Below are 26,275 nucleotides of genomic sequence, written 5' to 3' on the forward strand. Positions count from 1 at the left end.
CACATCATAAATAATAATATTAGATATTATATATAAAAAATTAAATTAAATCATTATTTAAGCAAATTTGATAGTATTACATATTTATTGATTATGGTGTCTATATATATATATATATATAAACAAATATCTCCTAAAAAATAATTACAATACTATTAGAATGAAGTCGTTGATAAGATTTGTAAAAAAAATTATTTCAAAAATAATTATATATTTTATTACGAGTAATAGTAATTTAATTTAAAAATCTTATAATTTATATTTAAAAGAATATAATATCTAAGTAATATATTTATAATTTTTTTACATTTAATATTCTAATTATTAGACCAATAATGAGTTATCAAATAAATCTTAAAAAACCAAGTTGATTGATTTCTTTGACTTTTTGGAAAGTGTAGTAATCAACTATAAATTTTAATACCAAATAATAACCATTTAATAGAAAAAGATGTGCATGGCTAAATTAATTTCTATCATAATGTTTTTTTAATAATTTGAATGTTAATACTCTAATAGTGAGATTTTTAACTCATTAGATTTTGAATCCAAGAATACAATTTCAACTCTCTCTATGACTCTTTAATTTAGTGAATATACTTATGTATTGGAATAGTTCTAGATTTGAAAATAACACTAAATTATTTGGCAATTTTACTAATAGAAACATACACAAAAAACTCTAAATTTTCAAATTTTATTAGAATAAAATTTAGAAGCTAAATATATGTCTATAAACTTTTCTTTTGTAAATTAATTTAATTTTAACTTAAGCTTATGTACAATTTTCATGTATGATGTGTAAATGAAATACAACAACAAAACTAGCAAACATAACAAAAAAATTTGCTAAAAAGCAATTTCAAAGATAAAATATAAGATGTAATGTACTTTAGTAAGTTTTTTTTTTACAATAAAAATATAATTTGAGTTGTCAAAGCCCTATTTCAATCAATAATATAAATTTAAAATATGGATATTAGGTAAAAAATTTCTTTTATATTGTTATATTTTGAATCTTTAAATTATAAATTTATCAACCACATAATGTATGTTAGCTTATAAGTTCTAAGAGATTCTACAAAATAAGAACCAATTTTTTAAGGCCATGGTTTAGAAGTTTGGTAAAGGTTTCTTATTTATTAAAAATAAATAAATAAGTTTAGATGTGTTGATCTTAAGGAATAGTGTTAAGTTAGAAAAAATAATTACATGGACCAATTTTTTTTTCTATTACCAATATAATAACTCATATCTTCATTTTGAAAAATATAACAAATATAAAATAGTTTATGTTAAAATATTTTTATAAATATTTTTAACAAATCTTATTACATGTTTTTAGATTTTTATAAAAATTTCTTATTAATGTGGATCTAAAATAAATTCCTAGAAATGTCACTATTCATGCCATGCATGAAAAAAAATATTATACTTTATTCTTTTCTATCTTGGTTTCCAGTTTTACTTTTTTAAATTATAAATCCATTAAATTTTAAAATCTATATCATTTTTTTTTCTTCTTAGCATAAAGACCTCTCAAACATGTAATTTTGTAACTAATATGATAAAAAAATAAAAAATAAAAATATATCAACATGAAACTTAAAATTGTAAAATTAATATAATTTAAAATATCTTCATGCAAACCATTTATAATCTTCTTTGTATTACTATTATAAGTTTGTGAGTTATCTATAGCCATAATTTGTCAAGGCTTTTATCTTGTTTTTTTCATAAAACTAAAAATTAATTCTAAAATGATGATAATAATAATAATAATAGCGTATTATTATGACAAAAGAAAAGATTTTTTTAAATGCTACTTTGAATCATATAATTCCATTTTAAAATCCATAATTATTAATTATTTCTAATAACATAGTTTTATAAGATTAATTCACCAATTAATAAAAAAATCATAATTTAATTTTTTAAAAAAGAAAAAATAATTATATTCTAAAAAAACTCTTACAACTACATATATAATGAATTTTTGCACTTGCTACAACTTGTCACGGACATATGCATTACTTCAATAATTACTTATATGATTAGGTAGAAGTAGGTAAATATAGATTAATTTCATAAAGTCTTTTAAAGAAGCTTCTTAAAAGCTTCATAGATGTGGTTTTGACTTTAAATATGTTTGTAGGTCAGAAACTTGGCTAAGAAGTTCACCACATGTTGGTAGCTTGTAGAACAAGTTAACTTTGTATAATAGCTTGTGGAATAATCTAATAATGTGGTACATACATAAATAACTTACCTTGCAAGTTAAAACATGTGGCTAGCAAAGTCAACATGTTTTGGAGGTCCTATAGGACATTGCCTTATAGCTCCTAGTTAAGAGTATATATGGAGGCAAGAGTGTTTCAAGACTTGTCAATACTGTTTTAGTTCTTAGTCTTGTTTCAAGACTTTCTAGTCTTCTTGTTTTTAGCAATAGCTATTCCAGTTAATATTACATTATTTTTTGAGTGACTTTTTAGTTTTCTTTAGTGACATAAGAGTATATCGAGGATTCTCTTTCTTTAAGATTTATGTCTTTGAAAATTTGATAAGAATGCTAATATATTGTTTTTGTCTTGTTATAGAAGTGACTGGATTATCCTACTTCTATTGTTGTATTTTGAAGGTTACAGACTACATATCTTTTAATCAAAAAAATCTTCTTTTTTAATATTGATCTTTCCTTAAAGAGAGTGGATTATTCCTCTTTGTGGAAACTTTTATTACAGGTTGCGGATTACCCTCCTCTAATTTAACTTTTTGGATTTATTTGAGTTACCTATAGAAGAAAAGATTATAGATGCTACACATAGCAATAGTGAAAATAGATTTGTAACTATTGCAGATCTTCATGAGCTTGTGAATGCTCTTAGAGTGGAAATCTTACGTATGTCTAACGTGAATTGTTGGGGTACTATGCCTACACTGATAGAAGAAATCTAGAGTTTATGGCAAGAAGTTATACAACTGAAGAAAGTAAGTAGATTAACCTCATAACCAAATCCAGGGATTTTTGCTTCTATAATTATGATAGGAACAAGGATTAATATGCCTAAGAAGTTTAATGGAACAAGATCAAAATTTTGAAGATTTTTGCAAAAAGTCAAGCTTTATCTAAGGTTGTACTTCTATTAAGAAATGTTCTTTCTTGGTTTGCACCTCTAATGGGAAAAGATTCGCGACTCTTTTACGATTTGAATTCATTCTTAGAAGTGTTTATGGTAATATTTGGAAAAAGTGATTGAGAATCAGTAGCAAAGACCAAATTCTTATTTTTACAACAAGGATCATGATCAACTATCACACATGCTGCTGAATTCCAAAACCTTGCTTGCGATGTAGTCAAGAATGACAAAGCACTCATCAATTAATTTTGATATGAATTAAAAAATAGTGTGAAATATTTGTTATTAACAATGCCAAAAATAAAATCTTTAAAATAATTTATTGCTTAAGCCATTGCAAGCGACAATCGATTGTTTGAAAGGCATCAAGATCAAAGACTTGGCTAGAGAGGAACACGTTAAGTAATGGCAGTAACTTCCAAGTTTTTTGAAATGTATTCATCAAAATTGGAACCAATACAAATTAATATAATAAGTTTTAAAACTCTCACAAAGTAGAAAAAGACTCGACGTTGCCAAGAGGGTTTGTGTTTATATTATAGAGAAGCAAAATACACTACTCAACATTGTCTAAAGAAGCAATGCAATTACAAAATAAGAAGCACGATTACCAAAGAAGATAATGTGTCGAAAAATGAATTTCTTTAGCTACAGTAGGGATCATGCCATTGGAATCATATAGAATACCTAGTAAAAGTCATATTCTCTCCTCAGACCCCTCACCTTGTTTTATAATAGATGTACGTTTAGGACCTAAAAATCACAAAGTCCTTGCCTTATTAGATTCAGAAGCCTTAGCTTGTTTTATAGACAAAGTTTTTGTCAAAAATCAAAAAATACTTTTTGTCAAAAAAACTAAATTCATACATGTAAAAGTCATAGATGGTTGTTCGTTGTCTTCTAAAAATGTTATCTATGAGATTGTTCCTTTAGATGTAACAATTAAAGATCATAAAAGTGTAGTAGTATTTAATATAATAAATTCTCTCTCTAATCCAATTATTTTAGGATTATCATGGCTAAAAAAATATAACCTTCAAATAGATTGGATTTTTCATAATCTTAACTTTTTTGGTAGTATAATCCAAGATCGAGTTAGTGAAGTAAAAATACAAAAGTCTAGTACTTCCAAATCTTTACTGATAGGTGCGAGAACTTTTATGTATGTTGCTAAAGAAGGATCATCTTTTGCTCTATATGCTCTTCCTATTTCTAATAGTGAAAAAACGTCAAGTGGTATTCCTAGCCAATATGAAGAATTCTAACACATTTTTGAAAAGAAGAATGTAGATATTCTTCCAGAGCATCGACCTTATGATTATTCAATTGATTTACAAGAAAGAGCTCAACCACCATTCGGATCAATCTATAGCTTATCTTAGAATGAGTTAGTTGTATTAAAGGAGTACATTGATGAGAACTTGGCAAAGAACTTCATACGTCATTCTAAATTCCTTGCCAAAGCTCCTATCTTATTTGTGAAGAAGAAAGACGGATCTTTGTGAATATGTGTGGGTTATTGAGGACTCAATAAGATCACCATCAAGAATAGATATACTTTGCCTTTGATTTCAAGACTTCTTAATCAACTCAATCAAACAAAGATCTATCCCAAAATAGATCTATGAAGAGCATATAACTTAGTTTGTATCAAAAAAGGAGATAAATAGAAGATTGCTTTTTGAACTAGGTATAGACGTTTTGAATATAATATCATGCCTTTTGGACTCACAAATGCACATGTTACTTTTTAGCATCTTATGAATGATATTTTTTATGAATTTCTAGATGATTTTTTTGTTTGTTATTTAGACAATATTCTAATCTACTCTAAGAACACAAAAGAATATGAACTTCATGTTCGTCAAGTGTTACACAAACTTAAAGATACAGAATTATATGCCAAATTGGAAAAGTGTGTATTTTATACTATTCAAGTTGACCTTTTAGAATACATCATTTCCAACAAAGGCCTTATGATGGATCCCAAGAAGGTCCAAATTATCATAGAATGGAATATTCTAAGAACAGTTTGAAATGTACAATGCTTTTTAGGCTTTGTTAATTACTACCAAATCTTTATCAAGAACTTTTCTCAAGTTGCAGCTCTACTTATATGTTTGACTTGTAAAGACAAACTTGAGTGGAATAAAGAAGCACAAGCATTATTTGATGCTTTAAAGAAGGTATTTACTTCTATGCCAATCTTGTATTGCATCAACTTTTTTCAAGGCATTTTTTATGAAAATAGACACCTCAGACTTTACTATGCGTGTTGTATTGTTACATATGATAAACTCTACCTAGTAAATTTTCATTCTAAGAAATTTTTAGCAGCCAAAATTAATTATGAGATCTATGAAAAAGAGCTTCTTGCAATCCTGGATTCATTTGAAGAATGGCATCATTATCTAGAAGGTACTTCAAGTCCAGTTATCATGTATATGGATCATAAAAACCTCGAGTATTTTATGTCAACAAGTATTTTGAATCATTGTCAAGTCCTTTAGAGTATGTTTTTATTCAGATTCAATTTCAAGTTTATTTATCAACCCAAATAACAACAAGGTCTATCAGGCACCTTTTTTAGATGTTCTTATCTTATACCAAAAGAAAGAGATGCATCTTTTGATCAACAAAGAACGATTCTCTTGAAGCCCAAATATTTTCATCTTTGAGCAATAAAATTAATATTAATTATTGATTTAACTTATATCAAGTAAATCTAATTAAGTATGTCCTCTGATCCTCTTATTCATGATATCAAGAATCTTTCTTCTAAGTCTCATGATATTTCAAAGTTCTAGTTCAAGAACAACCTTCTCTATTTCAAAGGATGCCTATATATTCCAAAAAGAGAAGCTTGTTTATTTGTTCTTCAAGCACATCATGACTTTCCAAGAGCAGGACATTTTAGATATAATAAGAATTTAGAGCTTATATCTAGAGATTTTTGGTGGTCACAAATGTGGAAGGAGATAAAAGACTTTGTACAATCATGTGATACTTGTTCAAGATCCAAAACTCCTTGCCATAGACCTTATAGAGTGCTTCAACCGTTACCTATTCCAAAACAACTATAGTCTTCTGTTTCTATGGATTTTATCATGGATCTTCTAGTCTTATGTTCACATGATTCCATATTTGTAATTGTAGATTGCTTCACCAAAATGGCCCATTTTGTACTATTTACAAAATTTATTTCAAGTGAAAAAATAGCTAAGCTTTTTATTGATAATATCTATTGTTATTATGGATTGATAAAGGATATTATATTAGATAGGAGGACTCAATTTGTATCAAGATTTTGGAGAACCTTATTCAAGATTCTAAAGGTGGATATAAAGTTTTTTTAGCTTTTCATCCTCAAATTGATGGGCAAAAGGAATAGATGAATCAAATTTTGGAACAGTATCTATCAACTAGCACCAAGATGATTGGACAACTCTGTTGCCATTGACAAAGTTTACATATAATAATTTAGTACATTCTTCTATTCAACAAATATATATATATATATATATATATATATATATATATATTTATTAATTATGGTTATCATCGACAATTTCATACTTTTGACTTTTTAAAAGTTGATAATCTTACAGCAAAAGATTTAGCAAATCATTTCTCAGAGCTATATGTAACAATGAAGATATAATTAAAAGAAGCTCAAAGATGGCAAAAGACCAACACAGATGCCTGTTGCAAGGAGCAATGACAATTCAACATAGGTGACAAGGTATGGTTACTTCATCAGAATATCAAGACTACTCGTCTTTATGATAAGTTGGACTATTGTAAGCTGTGACCTTTTTCTATTTGTAAACAAATCAATTATGTTGCTTATCGATTACATCTATCAGAGAGTATGAAGATCCATCATGTATTTCACATGTCCCTTTTTGAGCTGTACAAGATAGTGAATATTTTGAGAAGAAGACAAATGCCACCTCTTCCTATAGAAATAGATAATAATCAAAGATTTGAGGTAGAAGAAGTCTTCGACTTAAAGTAGCGCCAAAATAGGTTGGAATATCTTGTTCATTTGTACAAATATGATATTAGTGAACGTACATGAGAGCCATCAAAGAATCTTGGAAATGCAACAAAGAAAGTTGAAGCTTTCCATCAATAAAATCCATCATAACCAAAATGAGGAATAGTAAATCTTTGTTATAAAAGAAACAAGATCAAAGGAAGATAACTTTCTACCTTCTATCTTTCTTTGTAGCTCATATGTATTTGTGATGCTAGAGAGATAGAGAACCAACAACCAATAGATTCAACTCAAGAACTTCCATTTGCGGATTTATCAGTTTAAACATTGCGATTGTCACAACCTTCAAGGTGACAGAATTGAGATGAAGATCCTCAAGAACGACATGTCCTTCTTCAAATAGATGGCGAGATACAATGTGTTTGGTATTATGACCTTCGAAGAAACTTCCGTTGTTCGGTAATTTTATTAGAGGTAGGAACAATTCTTGAAGGTATTCCAAATATTCTATTTGAAGAAAGTTATAAAGGGCTCAACAACGACCAAATAACAGGGTTGTCATTTTGCCCTAGTATGGGACACTATTGATGACTAAGAGGGCATATCAACCATTTTCAAAGAGAATAAAGATATGAGTATGTGGCAAATACAATTCGCGGCATTTTGGACTTCTTCAACATATGAAGACCGCTCTTCGTAGAACTCATCAATAGAAGGCGGAGAAATATCACAGACATATACATTTATTTCAATAATTACTTATATGATTATATAGAAGTAGGTAAATATAGATTAATTTCATAAAGTCTTTTAGTGAAGCTTTCTAGAAGCTTCATAGATGCAGTTTTGATTTTAGATGTGTTTGTAGATCAGAAACTTGGCCAACAAATTAACTACATGTTGGTAGCTTGTGGAACAAGTTAACTCCGTATAATAGCTTGTGGAACAAGCTAATCATGTGGCACATATATAAATAACTTACCTTGCAAGTTAAGACATGTGGTTAGCAAAGTCAACATGTTTTGGAGGTCCAATAGGACATTGCCTTGTAGCTCCTAGTTAAGAGTATATATGGAGGCAAGAGTGTTTCAAGACTTATCAATGCCGTTCTAGTCCTTAGTCTTGTTTCAAGACTTTCTAGTCTTCTTGTTTTTAGCAATAGCCATTCTAGTTTATATTACATTACCTTTTGAGTGACTTTCTAGTTTTCTTTAGTAACACAAGAGTGTATCAAAGATTCTCTTTTTTTGAGATTCATGTCCTTGACACAACCTCATACATAAATAGTCCATAGCACTCAATAATATTCTTAATGTGGAATTGTTACAAAAACTCTATACAAAACATATTAAATCTCAAATCTAATATCACAAGAGAGCTTTATTCAAATTACATATAATCTTTTAATTATCGTTCAAATGGCTTGTTTATTTCTCTAATTGATTTGTCACATTTATCTATTTATTAATTTACCATATACATATTCATTTATGTTAACATATACATATTACCTTTTAATATTGAATCATATAGAAAACTCACCAATATGAAATATATACCATGATGTATATGAGAAATCAGATCCAAGTTAAACAGATCCAAGTTTTTACTAAATCAACCTATCCATGATGATGAATATGGTACTTATGAAGAATGTGGTTGATTTTCATTTCCCTAATTAAAAAAAAAAAAAAAAAAAAAGGAAGAAAAAAAAAGAAGATAACTTCAACCAAAAACCCTTCGACATCCATTTTGTAAAGCAATTCTTTATACAACCATCGTCGCGAGAGTAAGAGGAAAAGAAGAAGAAGACTCAGACGAGGTGAGAGAAGTGGGGTTGTGAGAGAGAGGATGCGCGTGCGCCAATGCGCGGCACCAGCCCCGACTACGAGGGGCGGTCGGATGGAGAGGGAGCTGACTTGCAATTCAAAACGCAAGAGGCCAATTATCGTCAATCCAGCGGGTGGGTCAGGAGGAGCGAATTACCCACCTCACACCAATTTGCGGAATGCCGCTTTTGAGAAGCAAAAGAAACGCAGATGGTTGCACACCCAGATAGCAACGTGATAACACAATGTCGACGACGAGCACAGCAGGTGAGCCCAAGTCAATTCCGGAATCCAGAGTCAGTGAACAGAAGGAAGGGCCACACTCCAGGAGGGGAGCAGGATTAATGTGCTCTCGTCGATTAATTGCGACAGAATGTTTCTGAGATTCAACGAGCCACAAGTGCATGTATCTCATCAAAGGTGGGGCCTTTGACTATTTGATGGTTGTCAGAGGGGTTCATTCTTTTTATAAACCTGCTCCGGGACCTACTGGGGGAGAACACGCTAATAATATAATCTCGATAAGCTGTCGCTGGGGGTGGCTTGGCGAGGCTGGCGACTCTTTCTATAGCCGCTTCTTCCGAATAATTATGGGCAAGGTCCCTGCCATCCTCTGACTTTGCAAAAGGCCACTGGGATTCAGCAGATTTGGATAGCGGCGGCATCTCTCCTCAAAAGCGTTCGCGTCTGACTAGCATAAGTTCGGTGGCTAAGTGGGGGTGTGATTTCCTTCAACGTAATTCCGACGGTCGGAATTGGAAGGACACCGGGTGGAGTACAGAACTCTTGGGTTGACAACTCCGGATGACGGCATCTGTATGACTTGCCGGTCTCAGTTTCGAATTCCTTCTTTGAGAACAGTGTTTGTGGGATCTTGAGAGCGGGGCGTTGAGGTTCAGTATACGAGTTTGTCATGACTATTGTGATTTCGAGGTGGAACAAACTTAGATCGGAATAGGAATCCCAACCAGTTTTTTTCACTCCATCTGGGCTTCTTGCGACGTAGTGATGTGAAGTTCAGGACCGAGAACCGGCATCGTAGCAGCATCATAACTTTGCAGTCGACGCTAGCATGTTGGGTGAGGGTATATCTTATTAGATGGAGTGCGACGTTCAAGCCAGCTTTCCGTATCTTCGGGGGCTTACTGGAAATCGCATGCTCAGTTCTTGTGATAGAATAGATGCGAAGGCTTCTATCTCGAGGACTCGGGATTTGCTCCCATCATGGCGATGGCTGATTACGCTTTGTGTTGCGACCATGCTGTCCTCTGAGGCTCCGTCGGTTGCTTCGCAAGCTGTTGATCAAGGTACAAGAGAGCCTAGGCTCAAGCTATTCTTTGTTACATTTTTCGTTTTGCTTATCACGAGAACGCACTCCATCTCTTCTAAAGATAGAACAATTCTCAAGTCTGCAATACATGTTCTGCAATAGGTTCAGCTTTGAAGAGTTTGGCACGCGATTGGAACGCACAAGACTTGCTTGCGGATTGGGAACGGAATCCGCTTCCTGACCCGTGTCTTGGAGCATGGACGGGTGTCTTTTGCGACAACGCGACAAACACGAATGTTGTCATCTTGTAAGTTCACATAACACATAAGCACACAATAATGGACAGAGAGTTCTTGCACATCCACCTCAGATGAATTCAACATTCGTGGATTGATATGGATACTAGTAGGATGCATGAGAAGGCCGCCTTTCTAGTCACTAGAGGCACAGTTTGATCTGGGATTTCTTCATTGAGAGCGGAGGTTTGACACCTGAAGAAGGCAAATTCCGCTTCATCAGAGTATTTAGTTTCATGAACACAGCCGAAGGCTCACACTCTAGCCAGAAATATGGCCGTGTGTATTGCTTCAGTACTCGTGAACGCCTCGTTTCAAATTCTCCTACTAACGAGAATAATACGAATGTGATGGTTTGTGCATGTCACCTGGATATGAAGAAATTTTACAGCAAAGGGGCTCAAAGGTCCTATGCCCTCCCTGATAAGTCAGCTTGTTCACTTAGAGGAATTGACTCTCGATGACAATCGTATAGAAGATCCAATACCGTCGGAGATTGGCAGACTTATTCACTTGAGGAGATTGAGTCTGAACAATAACAGCCTTACGTCCCTTCCTCCAGAGGAACTTTTAATGTGCAATTTAACCTACCTGTAAGCGACACTCTCCATTTCATATTTTGGCTTCTAAGTTTTCTCAAGAACATAGGATGATGATACAAACATGTTGAAAGCAAGCTTTATGTTGCCCACTGCGAAAGCAACTGCCTTGGGACAAAGATAGACTGACCCTCGAGCACCCCAGAAGAACCCTCATGTGCTTGCTTCATTGCAATCCTTTTGCACTTACTGCTTAAATCAAATCCTGCCTGTTCCTGAAAGAGGCATGCTAGTTCTCTTTTGTAGGGCAATGCACAAGAATAACATTTATGGACAGCTTCCTCTATGGATCAGCAATATGGTCACCCTTGAAAAACTGTAAGTGCATCCATGAACAGCTGCTACTTGGTCAAATATTCGGTGGCACAACATTTTTCCATGCATCGCGTATTGGGACATTGCGCAGTTGAGAATCACTTTAAACCGTAAACTTTGAACTTGCGAATGGCAATCTTTGGGTACTCATTGATGGTGATGAATTGTCGAGCATTCAGGGACATGTATGCGAACAAGCTTTGGGGTGGCCTTCCACCGGAGTATGGGAGGCTGACAAACATGAAATCCATGTAAGTGTAGTTCAGCTGCGAAGAACCATTCAATTTCTCCCTAGAAAGTTGTTTGGATTAAAGGACCCCTAAGTCTTGTGACTTGATTCAACCGTTTCTTTCATTGGCTTCCGATACAGGCAACTGTGGGAGAATCAGCTGTCTGGTTTCATACCCCGTGAGTGGAGTAACATGAAGAAGATGCTCAACTAGTAAGTTCTGAACGCTCCTTCTTGGATTGGCTCAACTCGTATTGTTCCAAATTTATGTATCTAATCCGCTCAGCGTCACTTGATAATAGTTGTGAAGTTTCTTCTTAGTGGAGCAGACCAATCCAAAATCGAATGGAGCAACAACTACAGTGATGTAAATGATTGCATTGGACCCCACATCTTCACCCAACGGACTTGACCAAGCAATTTTCTTGATAATGTGAGATGAGAAATTCAGTAGAACAAGCTTGGATAAGGCCAAGTTGGTCCCACTTCGGTCCCATCTCGAAGTAAATTCATATACGTGTACTCAGATTTCGGGCTGAGACCGAAATGGGACCAAATTAGCACCATCTGTTTTGGACCGATGCAGGAGTCAATCTGGTAGAAGTACATTTGGTTTTTCAGTTCAGCCCCCAGTCATCTAATTTGTCACTTGACTTCCCGTTGTTCATGTGACAGTAAAGTCTAATGTACGTGAACTTCGTGTGCTGTTGAGGGGCTACACCTGGTCGGAAAACAATGAGGATGATATGTATAACACCATGATGACTAGTAAGAAGGGGGAGCAGGAATTCTAATGACTATTGATTAAGGCAGTTCGATAACAGCTTCAGCTCTTTTTGCACAATTCTTGTCACAACTGCGTTTTTTGCCTCCAAAGGCATGTGAGTAATGCCTGTTTTCACTACCATGTGGCAGTGGTTTGGGTCATCTCTACCTCACGGGCAATGTACCGGATTGGTTATTTGAGCTTCCATCCTTAAGGACTGCGTACGATTCTTACTTATCCCTCTTATTTGAGTTCTCGATCAACCCAGACTGCAAGCTTCTATTTTCTTATTGTCAGTCTTGTTTCTTCAGCGGCTGCTCCTGTCTTTTCTTTGCTTTTCCTTCTATTTTTATTCATTGAGAGTGACGCTGTTTGCTAAACTTAGGATCTGAGATGTCTTGGCTCGAAGGGCAGCATAATCTTAACAGCTTTTCTTAGCCCATGTTTTATGTCTCTGTAACAGGACACTTTCTCGCAATCAGTTAATTGGGCCATTTCCGAATCTCACGAAGTTGTTGAACAATGGAAATCCCGATTTCACCAGATTGTGAGTGTGATCATGCATTGGTGTGCAGGCTGAAGGATCTCATGTTTATGTAATATCTGCTATTTTGCATACCTTTCAGACACCAAGCTGACGATTTTCCGTGCCTTTGTTTTCGAATCGCTTGTTTTCAATTTCATGGTTCACACAATTTACTGTCCAATAAACGTTACGTTCGCTTTTCTCAGGGACTTGAGTTGCAATTATCTTACTGGAGCGTACCCCACAATTCGCAATACTGCAGCTCCCAACACTACAGTGTGAGTCTTTGTTCCGTCTCCTTCTTGTTAGGGCATGTATCGGCATTCTCTGGATCCATGTTTCTGAGGCGTTGTAATGGTGGTTTGAAACATGTGTGTGGAGCTATAGAATCTCATATGATGGTGGTAATGGTTGTCATTTGGTGGCTCTTTCGGATCTCATTTGATAGTGATTAGTTTTTTGAAAAATGTGACGCAGGATTTATTACAGCAACTGTTATGACAACGAGACAGATTCCAGCGCCACGATTAACACACCTATGAACGCAACCCAGAATACTCCGCAAAACTGCAGTAGGAGTTGGGACTGCACTAGTTTTTACAACCAATTTTCTGTGACCCGAAGTGAGCTTATCCACCATGCTTGAGCTTACTTTGCGCTGTTCACGAAACATTCATCGCTTTGCATGAATTTAACAGCACTCCAGATGTAAGTTGTAGCGTCAAGGTAAAGGCAGAGCAATCGTCCATGTGAAGATTGTATCGTACTCTTGTTCTCTTACACTAATTCGATTTTCTCTCTTTGTGCAGATGAGTGTCCCCCTTGTCCTTCATCTCAAACTCTCACCGACCCCAGCAAATGTGTGTGTGGAAAAGGTAGGCCATCTTAGGTGAAGTCAGAAGAACGTCACCGAACTTGATGTTAGTATGCAATAATCTCCACATTCTCTCTTTCGAAACTGTTCAGAGGTTCATCCTTTTACATGTTTGTATGGTAATTCTATATACTCTTCACATCCTCAACATAAACATGACAGACCTTGAGGTTGGGTCAAGAAAAGCATTAGTTTACTACTAGAATTATTAAAGCTAGACTGACCAACGTCTTATCATTTTCGCTGTGTTTTTCGTAAGTGATTTTCTTGAGAGAACTAATGAACATAATAAGAAGAGTGATAATAATAACAACAATCTTTTATGCGGTTGCAGGTTTCTCCAGCAATGGTACTTCTACTGCACCATTTATAGGAGCTGGTGTCGTTGGAGGTTTTTTTGTTATGATCACCGCCTTTGTTCTTACTGCTTCGTGTATGAAGATGAGGAAGCCCAAATACCCTCAATTTGGGAGGAAAATCGAAGGTATGCTCTAGAAGTCACAAATGAGTTCTGCACCCAAAACTAAAGTGCGATGTGAATGTTGACTTACCTGGTTTGAGCGTATTAGTTACAGTCGTTCTCATTCGATCTAGCTGGCTTGTGTGGTTAGGCGTCGATGATCCTTGGATAATTCCAGAGGGGCTGCGCAGATTTCGGTTGCAAGAGCTGGAGGAAGCCACCCAAAAGTTCAGTCAGAAGCATTTCCTCGGTATGGGTGGTTTTGGAAATGTATACCAAGGATTCCTGAACGACGGGAAAATTGTGGCCATAAAGTGTGCGTCATTGCGGAGTGCACAAGGTCACAAAGAGTTTCAAAATGAGCTTACATTGCTCGCTCGGTTGCACCATCGCAATCTCGTTGGACTTTTAGGCTTCTGCGATGATGGGGGACTCCAGGTTTGTCCTCTTGATGCGTTACTACGACATGTGTTACCTCGTAATGTAGTTTTATCACATATGACCAAAACTTACGATCCTCTGCTTTTGTATGGTCAATGTTCAGATATTGGTGTATGAATACATGTCGAACGGTGATCTTTACGACAACTTGTTCGGTGAGTCTGCCTGCCTCGAAACCAAAATAAAACAGGGTTCTTTTCCTTGATCATTCTGCTAAGCAAGGGTTGGTACTGGTGCAATCGTCATAGTTGTGTTAATCAACAATTCGTGTTTGAAGTACAGCATTTGAAGTGTGAGTAGTTTGCTTAGTAAGTCATATCAACCATTGTTAGTGTATATTCGAGTATATTTATCTTGCTCAAGATGTGGTGTGTGCTTTTGACTGGTCTGAAGGTACTGACGGTAGACCATCCCTTAACTCGTACCAGCGGGTTGAAGTTGCTCTTGGCATTGCGCGGGGTTTAGATTATCTCCACTCATTTGCGGTATGATTCATCTGTCTGATTTTATAGGACACGAAGTTTTTGCAAATTTGTTGTTCAACTGGTTAATGGCTTCCTCCCAGAATATGTTTCAAAGAGTACTTGTCAAATTTGACGTGCCAGTTTGAAACATGTTAAGCAACCTAATATGATGTTTCGCAGGATCCACCGGTTATCCACAGAGACATTAAGGCATCTAACATCCTTCTCGATGAGTTCATGGTAGCGAAGCTAGCGGACTTTGGCGTGTCGAAGATATCGCCTGAGCCTTACTCACACATATCCACACGACCAGTAGGAACTATGGGGTACGTTGCAGCAGCTTATTTCTTACATTACTTGATTCACCGTTACTTTTTCACATGTTTGCATTTCGTGGGGGCGTTGGAATGAGCTAATTACTATCTGCTCATTAAGTTCGTATCTCTGACAGTTGCTTTTCCTGTTTTCCAATTTATCTACAGGTATGTTGACCCTGAATATTTCAGAACGAATCAAGTAACGGTTTCGAGTGATATATACTCATTCGGCATAGTTCTTCTGGAAATCATCACAGGAAAACCCATAATTGACGACCAACGAGGAGAGAATACGAATTTAGAAGACTGGGTACGTAGTGCTAAATACTCTGCTTGTCTTGTCCAACCGGAATCGTAAACAATATTGAGGAAATTCTTTCTAACCAACCCTTTCAGATCTGTACCGTTTCTTAACATATTTTATCATATGGCCAACCCAAACTATCACACTAAATACATCAGTTCGATTTTTGTTCATGATTTTGGCTCTGATGACCAGTTCTATTCTTCAAGTTAAACTGGTTTGCGCTTGACTTCTTGCATACTCCTACCCATCTCATCAACAACTAAATCATCTTCCTTTTGGATTACATAAAATGGTTAGATGAGCCATTTTCTGAGGGTAGACATGGATTTGACACCTTGGATGGGATCGTGTAGGTGAAACCAAGATTCATACTCAGAGGAGTGAAAGAGATTGTTGACCCAAAATTTAAGGGTGATTATGATGAAGAGCTTTTTACAAAAATGACTGAATTGGCGATTCGATGTACTTCAGCTAAGAGGAACGACCGACCAACTATGAAGGTATATCAGAACTTCGACCGCAGCCGCGACTTGATTTCCTTTTATTTAAACACCTCTGCGTCATTTTTTGTTGTTTACAAGAGTAAACTACTTTTGGAAACATATCAATGAGTCATTCGTATTGTCTTTCAAAGGTGATAGGCTGTGCGTGACATTTGCAGCTTAAAAAATACCAAAAATAAAAAATAAAAAATAAAAAATGCAGCACATTTCTATTTTCAGTTTTGAGGTTTGTAAATAATCATGTGGATTGGACTTATGCAGGAGGTATTGAATATCCTGGAGCCATTAGCTAGGGCATCCTTGGAAGCTTTGTCAGAACGAATGCACTCAGTCTCAAAGTCCATCGACAAGTCTCTGTCTAGTGAGCGATCCGAGTTTTACTTCAATTATGAGAGTAAGAATCCTCCACTAGTAAGGGAGAGTCCTGAAGCAGGCGAGTCTAGTAGTGATGGTAATGTAGTTACCAAGTATTTGGATAACCTCGCCACTATCCAACAGGTTCCCCGATAACCAACATCGTTTGCCATTTTACTTGCCACTGTAATTCGTAACAGAAATCTACTTGAATGGGTAGACTCTGAGTGGAGCAGTAATTTTCTTCCAAGGGTTGATAGAAATTGTAAATTTGCTTCAAGCAAGTTGGAGTGAGCTCTTTTTTAGAGTTTCTGAGGGTTCAGGTATAGTTTAGTGTACAGCTAGGCAAAAACTGTCGAACAAAAGCTGTTCGTGCATTTTGGACAGGAAACGCCAACCCCTCACATTTGAAATCATGTTGCAAGCTTAAGCTTGATTGACACCAGAACTCTCTCCTACAGTATTGCTCCTCACATGATTTTCCATGATTACCAGCATGCAATACTTCTCTAAAAACCAACCCTCTCATCAATTAGGTACAAATCAGGTGAAGAAGGTAGACTTCTACACCTTTGGACTCATACAAACTCAGCATTAACGAAGCCTACATATTGATGAAAATCCAGGGTCACTGGAATAGGAGAAAAGACACACTCCTACAACGAAATGTAGGTACCAGTCTCAAAAACGGTTTGGGTCCTAACTTTCATTACTACCACCAGCGTTCAGTAACAGCAACAGTGACGCTATTGCATTGCACTGAAGACTGTAGACATTCCCTGCACATCATATCTACCAGTTACCATACAGGCGCAGTCAGTTCTACACAAAATGCAACAAAATAACGGCAAGTTTGGATTAACAAACGGTAGAACTGTCACATCGCACTGAAGTATCTGTGGACGCACTATCTTCAGGTGGAATTTGGAATTTGAAAGCTACTGCAACTACAACAAGGGTTTTGGTGTCAATCTCTCTCTAGCACAAGGCAGTGTAAACACATGGTACCAAAAAGGACACGACCCCAAGTGACGGAATTGGGTGCCCCCATTTGAGTTCCCCGCCGAATGATTGGGAATGAGCGCCATTGGGAACCGAGAACCAGTTGTGATGCGTATCGCGTCTCTGCGAAACCCTAAATCCTTGCCTTTCTTGTCTTCTCTCCATCCTGCCTTGCTTGCTTCCTTCCCTCAGTGAAGCCTCTGTCCACATTGGTCGCGTCCCTCCAATTCCGCAGCTATGGCAGTTAAGCTTCAGCCCGTTCAAGTACTCTACTGCCCTGGTAGCTTTCTCTCCCTTCTTATTCCACGAAGAATGATGCCGAGTTGTGTTAATACAAGTTCCTGCAAGTCTAGCCCTAGATTTGAATCGGGACGTCTTGTTTACTGGTCGGTGCCCGGTGTTTCCGGTTTATGGATGCGCAGTTTGCTCGATGCCGGCGGAGTATTGCGAGTTCAGTCCCGATTTCGAGAAGTGCAAGCCTTGGCTTATCAAGAACGTGCCGGATTTGTATCCGCAACTAGTGAAAGGTGAATTCTGTTGCTTGGTGAAGTTCCTGTGGTGGCAGTTTATTTTGGATGCGGTGAAAGTGAAGGAATTTATCTATTTAAATTTTGAGCTAGATCGGTGAGGGCATATGTTCGGGTTGTTCGTGTCCGTCGGATCCTAGGTTGGGATTTGACTAATTTTTCATTAGGAAGGCAACTCGATTCATTTGTAGCCATCTATGAAGCAATGGAGAAGTGAGCATGGAATTGATGTCATAAGCTGCTCCTCGTTTTGGCGATTCTTCGCATTCGATCGTGGAGCACGTTTTGAACTGGTTCAGTTGGCATCTAATTTAGGGCTAGACTTGCAGGAACACATCTGACATTTCTTGTCCTGAACTCTAAGAAAATTCATTTAATTAAAAAAAATATATATATATATATATATATATATATATATATTGAGAAGGGCCATTGGCTAGATAGTTTCAGAAACAGAGCGTGGTGCTGGTCCGTGCAAAGGTTTTTAGTAGTAAATATGGATCTTTTTCTACAGTGCTATATTTCAAGGCTAAAAAATCACGTTTTAGTCTTGAACAGAAAAGTTTGCTACTTCAATTTGAACTAGCTTAGTGTTCTGAATCAAATGACTTCATTTTCGGTGAATTAAGAAGGGAATTTCTGTTCGAATGTCAAATTCTTTCATCAAGAAAGTCAGGATGGGAGTAATTCTGGAGCCATTTCTACTTTTTCTTGTTTTTTTAAATCTAGGTGCTAATGTAATAAGTTCAACAATCATAAGTCTTCACAGCTACAAGCATATTGCTCATTAAGCATAGCTTATCTGAAAAGGTCTAGTTCATCGAAGTTGGAGTACTTTTATTTCTGATCGGAACCACTGAATAAGTGGTTCGTTCAGCTGATGTCGTTAGTCTTCCATATACAGTTGTACTGTTCAGAGCTTATGATATATGTATTGTGATCAGGTTTAAATTAAAGTTGAATGACGCATGTTAGTTATTTGTGTGTTCTGCAGAGGCTGCTGAGAAAACAGCAGAACAATTGGATGGTCTGACTGTAGGAGGAGAGAATGCTGGTGCTAAAGGAGAAGGTATCAATGTTTCTACTCTCTCAATATAGCTGGGAATTGCCACATTAAGTTTAATATTTGAACGATCTCTGATTCTTTGAGCAGCAGATTGGAATAGCTACGTCATGTGTGATAAGGACATATATGTCACCAATTGTTTGTTTCTCTTATTCTCCTCTAATAGTTTTTGAAGACTCTTCTTTTGGAGTCTTAACTAAGGCTAAAAAGACATCTTAAGTGCCCCCATTGTTGGACTTTCCGGAAGGGGAAATTCGTTATTTGAATATCTTCGTTGTATTGCAGGAAGTTCATCCGAGCCGAAAAAAGAAGATGAAGTCAAGAGGCTACCGGGTGGGAAAGTGAAGAAAAAGGTAGACTTCCACGTGCTTGTGTTCCAAATATTTCGGAACCTATACGCATATCTTTACATATTCGTTTTCATGAGTTCTCATTCATTTCTGTTGGATTGTGACTTCAGGAAAAACCTGAGGTGGTCGTGGAGAAAATAGTCAGAAACAAGCGTAAATGTGTAACTATCATAAAGGGCCTCGATATGTTTGGTAAGTGTCGTATTGTCGTTTTATTTATTTGGATTCATTTGGAATTTGATTTTTTGAGTCTATGATCTTTTCAGACCACTTCTTACAAATGTTTTATAAAAGCAACTGTTGGATGCAGTACATAATCGCTAAAGTTGATTTTATTGCAATTGCAGGAATCAAGTTGAGTGAAGCTTCCAAGAAATTGGGAAAGAAATTTGCGAGTGGTGCTTCTGTTGTGAAGGTCAGTATCATTATCCCCATTACTGCTGATAATTGGCGTTAGCCGGTTACATGAGATCATGTTTTGCACCTTCAGCCATTTAATGGATGAGATTGGCCTTAACTTTTACTGTTAATGATCAGATGTTGCATAACTGGGAATCTGAGACTGATGCTCCTACTTTGTAGATGCTGGGATTGTGGCAATATTGAGAACTTAGCCAGTGTTCAACTTATGTGAAGCTCACAAATTATGTTTTAATTTGTGGCTTCTATCCTGGATCGACTGATCTTGGAGAACGCTCCAAGACCTTGATTGCTTGTTTTTTGTTTTTCTTTCGCAGGGCCCAACTGAGAAAGAACAAATAGATGTTCAAGGAGATATCATGTATGACATTGTGGAGTTCATCACAGACACTTGGAAGAATGTAAGTATCTTGGTCATCCCCTGGTCTCCACTGAATGTGGCTATTGATTTTCAGCATGATTAGTGATAGCTGATGTTCTTCGAAGGCGTAGAATATGATGATCTCGAAACACTGAAAGCTGGTTGTATGGTTTCGCAGGTTCCAGAATCGGCAATTTACTTCATTGAAGATGGAAAGAAAGTTTCAGCCAGTGGGTAGGGTTGCTAAGTTAGCTCGTGTATTATTTAAACTCTCAAAGGAGGGTTATCGTAGCTCTAGTGGAGTGCCACATGGTCACGTTATGTTGAACCTGAGCTGGGAAAATACGACTTTCAAGGCATGTGATTTGTATCAGTCAAGAATGCCTTACTTTTTATTTTTTTTTAATGAGGCAATTTTGCTTGTTTTCTGGTCCTGTGAAATCCAATGCGAATAAAAAATTCCTACTCTCTTGTTCTACCCCATCGTTAGAGTAGACGCATTTCCTCCATTATAATTTCACGCGGTCGGCTAGGTTCCAGAGGTTTAATTAAGTGTGGAAGAACGATATAGCTTTGTATTTAAAAAGTGCTATTTTAATGTCCAGCTTCACAACCATCTCATCTTTGAAGACCTCCTGTGGATGCTCTTTATTTAATATTTTGGTTCCCCTTCTATTCATTTGGGCCTGTCTCGCGTATCGGGTACTGCAACCTTACACATAGTGTACATACGTTTTCGTATCAAAATACATTGTGGCTTGAGGGGAAGGCTGCCCTGACCTAATCGAAAGTCACTTTACTCAGTGCTATCTTTAATGGCATAGAATAATTGACAAACGGGAAGCATTTGTCTTTTGAAGCGATCTAGGGTACCTAATCGACCATTTTATCCAATTATTTCTCAATTTTATCGTGAGTTACCTGTCCACAACCCTCATTGTGACGTCCCATAATTAGAAGAGACCTAGGCACAAGTTTGTGAAATATCTTACACGACTTAAATGACCCGAAGTGTTGCAGGCCATCGCTTTTGCCGGACAAAGGCCGAAGACCAAAGACAACGTCACCGTTGGTCGCAGCCAAATTGACAGCAGCTTTGCGTTTAGCTGAGGGAGACCATACTGACAGCAGGACCTTGTGCCATGGTCTGCAGCGTCAAGCGCTCAATCTCTCCAGCCAACACAACCTAGGACTTCCACACATTGAAATCGTCAGCTCTCCCACTAGAACATTTCACTTCACACGTTTTACCTCATTTGGAGGCTGGTCTACTATTAGACCATCGATCACTTAATCACTGTACACATCATATTTTTCCCCATGTTGACAGATGGCCGGGCGGGATGTGATTCGAGAGTGCGCTGCCGCCCATCCTGCAGCCCGCCACGTAGATGGCCGCTACCACCCAGTCTTACAATCCAAGAGAAAGTCTAGCAACGGGCACCAGGAAGCAGCAACAAAGGCATGTTTCGTAGCCACGTGCGGGAGAATCTAATATCGCACATGCAGGTTAACCCAAGGGTTTGATGCACGAAGCACGTTGGGCTGCAGGAGAGTGGGACCAAGAGTTTCATAACTCATGGGCCTTACCAACAGGAGCGAGAATCAACACACGTACCTCCTGCTTGCTCGACCCACCCCGCGTAAAATCAGCTGCTCCACCTCGAAATGTCGACCATCTCTCTCTTGATGGCGGTTGGATCCTGCATCAGCAGCGCCCAACGCAATCTGCATAAAGATGGTCAAAGATGATCAGTCATGACCCAAATGCGTTCGAAGATCCACCGAATCACACCACGATAAAGAAACAAGTCCCATTTTCAATTGTCTCCGCTTGCTGCTGCTGCTGCCATGCATTGCGCCACCTTGAAATGCGAGAGTATCATCAGAAATGCATGGCAGTCTGACGAGATCAGTAGCTGGTTGAACTAACTCCAACGTCGGCATCGCCATGTCTGGGTTTCGGCGTCCAAGAGCTTGGGCCCACAGCAGCTTGAGAAGTTTCTGGCATAGAGATTGTAGACTGCTCAGCGTGCACTTTGGAGGCTGGAAACACAATGAATCACTTGCAAACTTGCACATTTCTATAAATGTGTATTTATATACATATATATAAATATATATATATAGATATATATGTGTGTATGCATGATTGCTTCAACTATGTGAATTTTCTATGAATGTTTTTATCATGTGTTGCTGTGTGTAAATTGAATGGTCTTTTTGTTATTCTGTCTGATTTATTTTGTGACATGAGTGGGATGTATTTTAGAAATTGTGAGTTGGTTGAGGGTTGATGTCACGTGTATATTGGGGGTGTAGATTGGTAGTAGAGATACTACAGTGAAGATTGTGATGCATGGTTTTGGCGAAAGTATCCAATTTGTTATGCGCAGCATGGAAAAATACAAAAGAGAAGAGAGTGACATATTTATATCATGTTTTTCATGTATCTACACTTCATATTTTTCAACTCTTATCTGATTTCTTTTAATGTGTTTATAGAAAGAGTTCATGTTTGTTCCAATCTAGAAATTGATATACAAACAAATATGAAACACATAGCCATCTATCTCCTTCAAAATTTACTCATTCTAATCTAATAAAAAAAAATATTAAGAGTTAATAGAATAATTAGTACAATTAGATATGTGCTAGTCATTTATAATATATGAAGTTTGATTTTTTAAAATTAAAAAATTATATTCATATTTATACTATATGATTAAATATTAAATAATAAACTTGATATCTTTTATAGAGATTTAATATAAAAGAAAATAATAAAAAAATACAAATTAGATGACTAAGATATAAAAAAAAGTACAATATGTGGGATAAAATAAAATCTCATATTTAAAACTTGTTACTTATAACCAAAGAATGTCTATAAAGAAACCTAGTAATTGATTGTTATATGATTTTATCAAAATCATGTTCTTTCCTTATAATTGGCTTTTATAAGATTTTTTTATTAATGATGTTATCTCTATATAGTTGGTTGCTATAAGATTCTATCTAGATAATAGTGTCTTAATATCAATCTTATATCAATTCTACTTTTATTGTGTAATATACAATCTTTTTATATTTATATAATAGTATCTTAAAATCATGTATTCTATTTCTATTGTATAATATATAATTATTACTTATATTTTATATTTTTATAAAGTAAATTTTAATCTAATAATGAATATATGTCCTATTATAGATCTACAATCATTTGTATCACTAGCATAATATGAATCACAATAATCTCATAAAAAATTCTTACTTTTAAGATATAATTTTAAATCTAATGTTTCTTTTAAGTAAATCATAATTTTCTTCACTAGCTTCTAATATATAGATCTAATCTTTAACATGTAATAAATTATAACACTCATTACATACACAAAATGCATTCTTATATCTAATGTTGAATATTGTTATAGTCATCCAACAAGAAGATTTTAGAAATATTTTTAGAATATTTTATTATATTTCAGAAGGTTTTAAAATATTTTTAAAATATTTTAATGAAAGATTTAAAAAGATTCTTAGAAAATTCTAAAAGGTTCTTAAAATATTCTAGTAGATTCTAGAAATTTCTAAGAAGATTAAAAAAGTTGGTTAAGAAGCTTTTTATGGTTGATTTTTCTTCAAGCCACATAAGAACTTTTTAAGCAGCTTTCTAGTACCTAATACATATTAGAATTGAAGCTAAAGAGATCTTCAATCTTGACAACATATCTCTTGGAACTCTAGCTCATCTCTCTTGGAACTCTCAATCATCAAGATTATCTTCTTATTAATAATAGAGCTTGATTCTTCTTGATAGAGAGTAGATTATCTCTTTTTTTTTTAAGGCATTTAAGTGCTTAAGAGGTTGCAAAGTACCCTCCTCTAAACTAATATTGTTTAGAAACTCTTTTTTTCATTCAAAATGGTTGGAGGTGAAGTTGTTAGTATGGTTGAATTTCTAGAATCCAAATTAGATGTAATTAAAAATACATTAAATGCTTTATTTTGTAGAATTTCTAAAATTGTGGAATTTTTTATAAAATTTCATGGTAATGCAAGAATTGAAGCAATTGTTATGGATACATCATATAAGAGACCAAAAAAGAAGTTAAATAGAAGAATTTCAACAAGAAAGCTAATAAGAACTTGATTAAACTAGATGAATATAACATCAATATCAAAAAAGTGAGCTAGAGCTCCAAAATTTATATTCTTAAAGCTACAAATTCTCTTAGCCTCAACTCAAACATATATTAGGAATTTTAAAGCTTTTGAAGAAGTTTTCATATTACTTAAAGATGAAGCAAACTTAAGAAGCTTCTTGAAAAGTTTCTTTATTGCTTGAAGATGAAGCAATCTTAGAAAGCTTCACAAAAAACTTTGAGAACTTTTTAAAACCATTTAAAATATTCTATAAATCTTCTAAGAATCTTTATAAAATCTTTTAAATCCTAAAAAAATATTTTAAAGATAATTCTAAAATCTTCTTGTTGAATATCTGTAATATCACATCTCTTTCTAATTCCAAGTTCTACAAGAAGTATTGGTGTTATATTTGCTTTCTTTATTATATATAACATCCTAGCAATAACTTTATAGAAAATTCATCAAAAAAGAAGTTTAGATTTTTAAAGATAGCGTCGGTGAAACTCTAATATTTTTTGTAGAAAATTAATTAGATTTTCTATTTATTCTTACATATTGTCATTGATATTGTAGCCATACCAATGAATAAAATATTCCAACTTGACTCTTTTTAGACAAGAATAAAAAAATCTTTTTTACTTCATATTTCACATGATTATCTATATTAATATAAGGTAGTTATAATTATATTCTTCCTAGAATAGTTGATTTTGAAGAAGCTTCTAAAAGAAAAACATAAAAGACTAGACCTATCTTTATGGATGTGGGTGGTTTCAACCAATAAGCCATTGAATTGATTTAATTTTGAATACAAAATAGCCCTATTATCTGATAGTTCAACTTATTGCAAGGTTGATTGGTATTGATATTTTGTCAAAGCAGTCATATTTTATTTTCAACTTAAAAAGTAGGAGATTTTTTTTCTAAATTTGTTTGAAGATACTTTGTAAGAATCTTGACCTGCTTATAAATGGACCTTCAAAGCTATTTGGAGATATGACAATTATTTTACAAGATTTTCAACTAATGACTTTTATTCTTTTAATGTATTTAACAAATTAAACTTTAAATGGTAATCATAATTGATATAAAATAGTATTTATTAAATCAAAGCATGAAGAATATTATTATAAATAAACTCTACTAAAGATAAATATAAGATCCAATCATTTTATTAATAGTTGATAGTACATTACAAATATTGGTCCAAAACTTGATTGACTTATTTTGTTTGACCATCAATTTGAAGGTAGAAGGTAGAAGAAAGTTTGATATCTAACTTCAATACTTTAAAAAAGGATTTCTAAAACTTTGATATAAATTGGGATCTTCAATCAAAGTTGATATCATCAACTAGGCTATAATATCAATATATATTATCAAAAAAGAGTGTTGTCATTTCTTCACCATTTATTTATTTATTTATTTATACAATAAAATGTACCATCTTTGTAAGTCAATCTAAAACAATATAGATAGCATCAAATATAGTTGATGGTAGTAGAATAGTAATGAAATCTATTGATATTGAAGACCATTGTTACTTTAGAATTGGTAGTGGCTATAGAAGTCCATAAGAATAATGTTGAAAATTCTTGGATATTTAACAAATGTTAATACAAGAAGATAAAATCTTTTATGATCTTCTATATTTGAGGCCACTAAAATTCTTAAGAAATATGTTTTTATGTTTTATTAAACCTAAAATAT

General features: G+C 35.0%; 2 protein-coding genes across 2 annotated transcripts; both read left to right on the plus strand.

Annotated features, from left to right (window-relative positions):
- The first annotated feature begins 9,580 nt into the window (after positions 1-9,580).
- Positions 9,581-17,135, plus strand: LOC112289729 (uncharacterized). The gene is made up of 19 exons (XM_024535218.3): positions 9,581-10,273; positions 10,399-10,543; positions 10,913-11,125; positions 11,378-11,449; positions 11,626-11,697; positions 11,817-11,888; positions 12,591-12,662; positions 12,905-12,988; positions 13,174-13,245; positions 13,445-13,590; positions 13,777-13,842; positions 14,176-14,325; positions 14,453-14,739; positions 14,846-14,897; positions 15,136-15,227; positions 15,387-15,532; positions 15,689-15,833; positions 16,184-16,330; positions 16,595-17,135. The coding sequence occupies exons 1-19, from the start codon at positions 10,066-10,068 to the stop codon at positions 16,841-16,843; spliced, it is 2,490 nt and encodes an 829-aa protein (XP_024390986.1). The 5' UTR covers positions 9,581-10,065; the 3' UTR covers positions 16,844-17,135.
- A 712-nt stretch (positions 17,136-17,847) lies between these two features.
- LOC112289730 (translation machinery-associated protein 22) lies at positions 17,848-20,847 on the plus strand. The gene is made up of 8 exons (XM_024535219.3): positions 17,848-17,969; positions 18,112-18,216; positions 19,211-19,285; positions 19,568-19,635; positions 19,743-19,824; positions 19,980-20,047; positions 20,370-20,453; positions 20,592-20,847. Exons 1-8 carry the CDS (start codon positions 17,927-17,929, stop codon positions 20,649-20,651), a joined length of 585 nt encoding a protein of 194 aa, XP_024390987.1. The 5' UTR covers positions 17,848-17,926; the 3' UTR covers positions 20,652-20,847.
- The last annotated feature ends 5,428 nt before the right edge of the window (positions 20,848-26,275 follow it).

Source organism: Physcomitrium patens, chromosome 12 (assembly GCF_059467195.1).
Source record: "Physcomitrium patens ecotype Gransden chromosome 12, ASM5946719v1, whole genome shotgun sequence".
Taxonomy (NCBI): Eukaryota; Viridiplantae; Streptophyta; class Bryopsida; order Funariales; family Funariaceae; genus Physcomitrium; species Physcomitrium patens.

Coding starts and splice junctions, on each gene's coding strand:
- LOC112289730 (XM_024535219.3), top strand. CDS start 17,927: ATGGCAGTTAAGCTTCAGCCCGTTCAAGTACTCTACTGCCCTG. Junction 17,970..18,111: donor TCAAGTACTCTACTGCCCTG/GTAGCTTTCTCT, acceptor ATGGATGCGCAG/TTTGCTCGATGCCGGCGGAG. Junction 19,636..19,742: donor GTGGGAAAGTGAAGAAAAAG/GTAGACTTCCAC, acceptor TTGTGACTTCAG/GAAAAACCTGAGGTGGTCGT.
- LOC112289729 (XM_024535218.3), top strand. CDS start 10,066: ATGGAGTGCGACGTTCAAGCCAGCTTTCCGTATCTTCGGGGGCTTACT. Junction 10,544..10,912: donor AACACGAATGTTGTCATCTT/GTAAGTTCACAT, acceptor CTGGATATGAAG/AAATTTTACAGCAAAGGGGC. Junction 11,126..11,377: donor ATGTGCAATTTAACCTACCT/GTAAGCGACACT, acceptor TCTCTTTTGTAG/GGCAATGCACAAGAATAACA.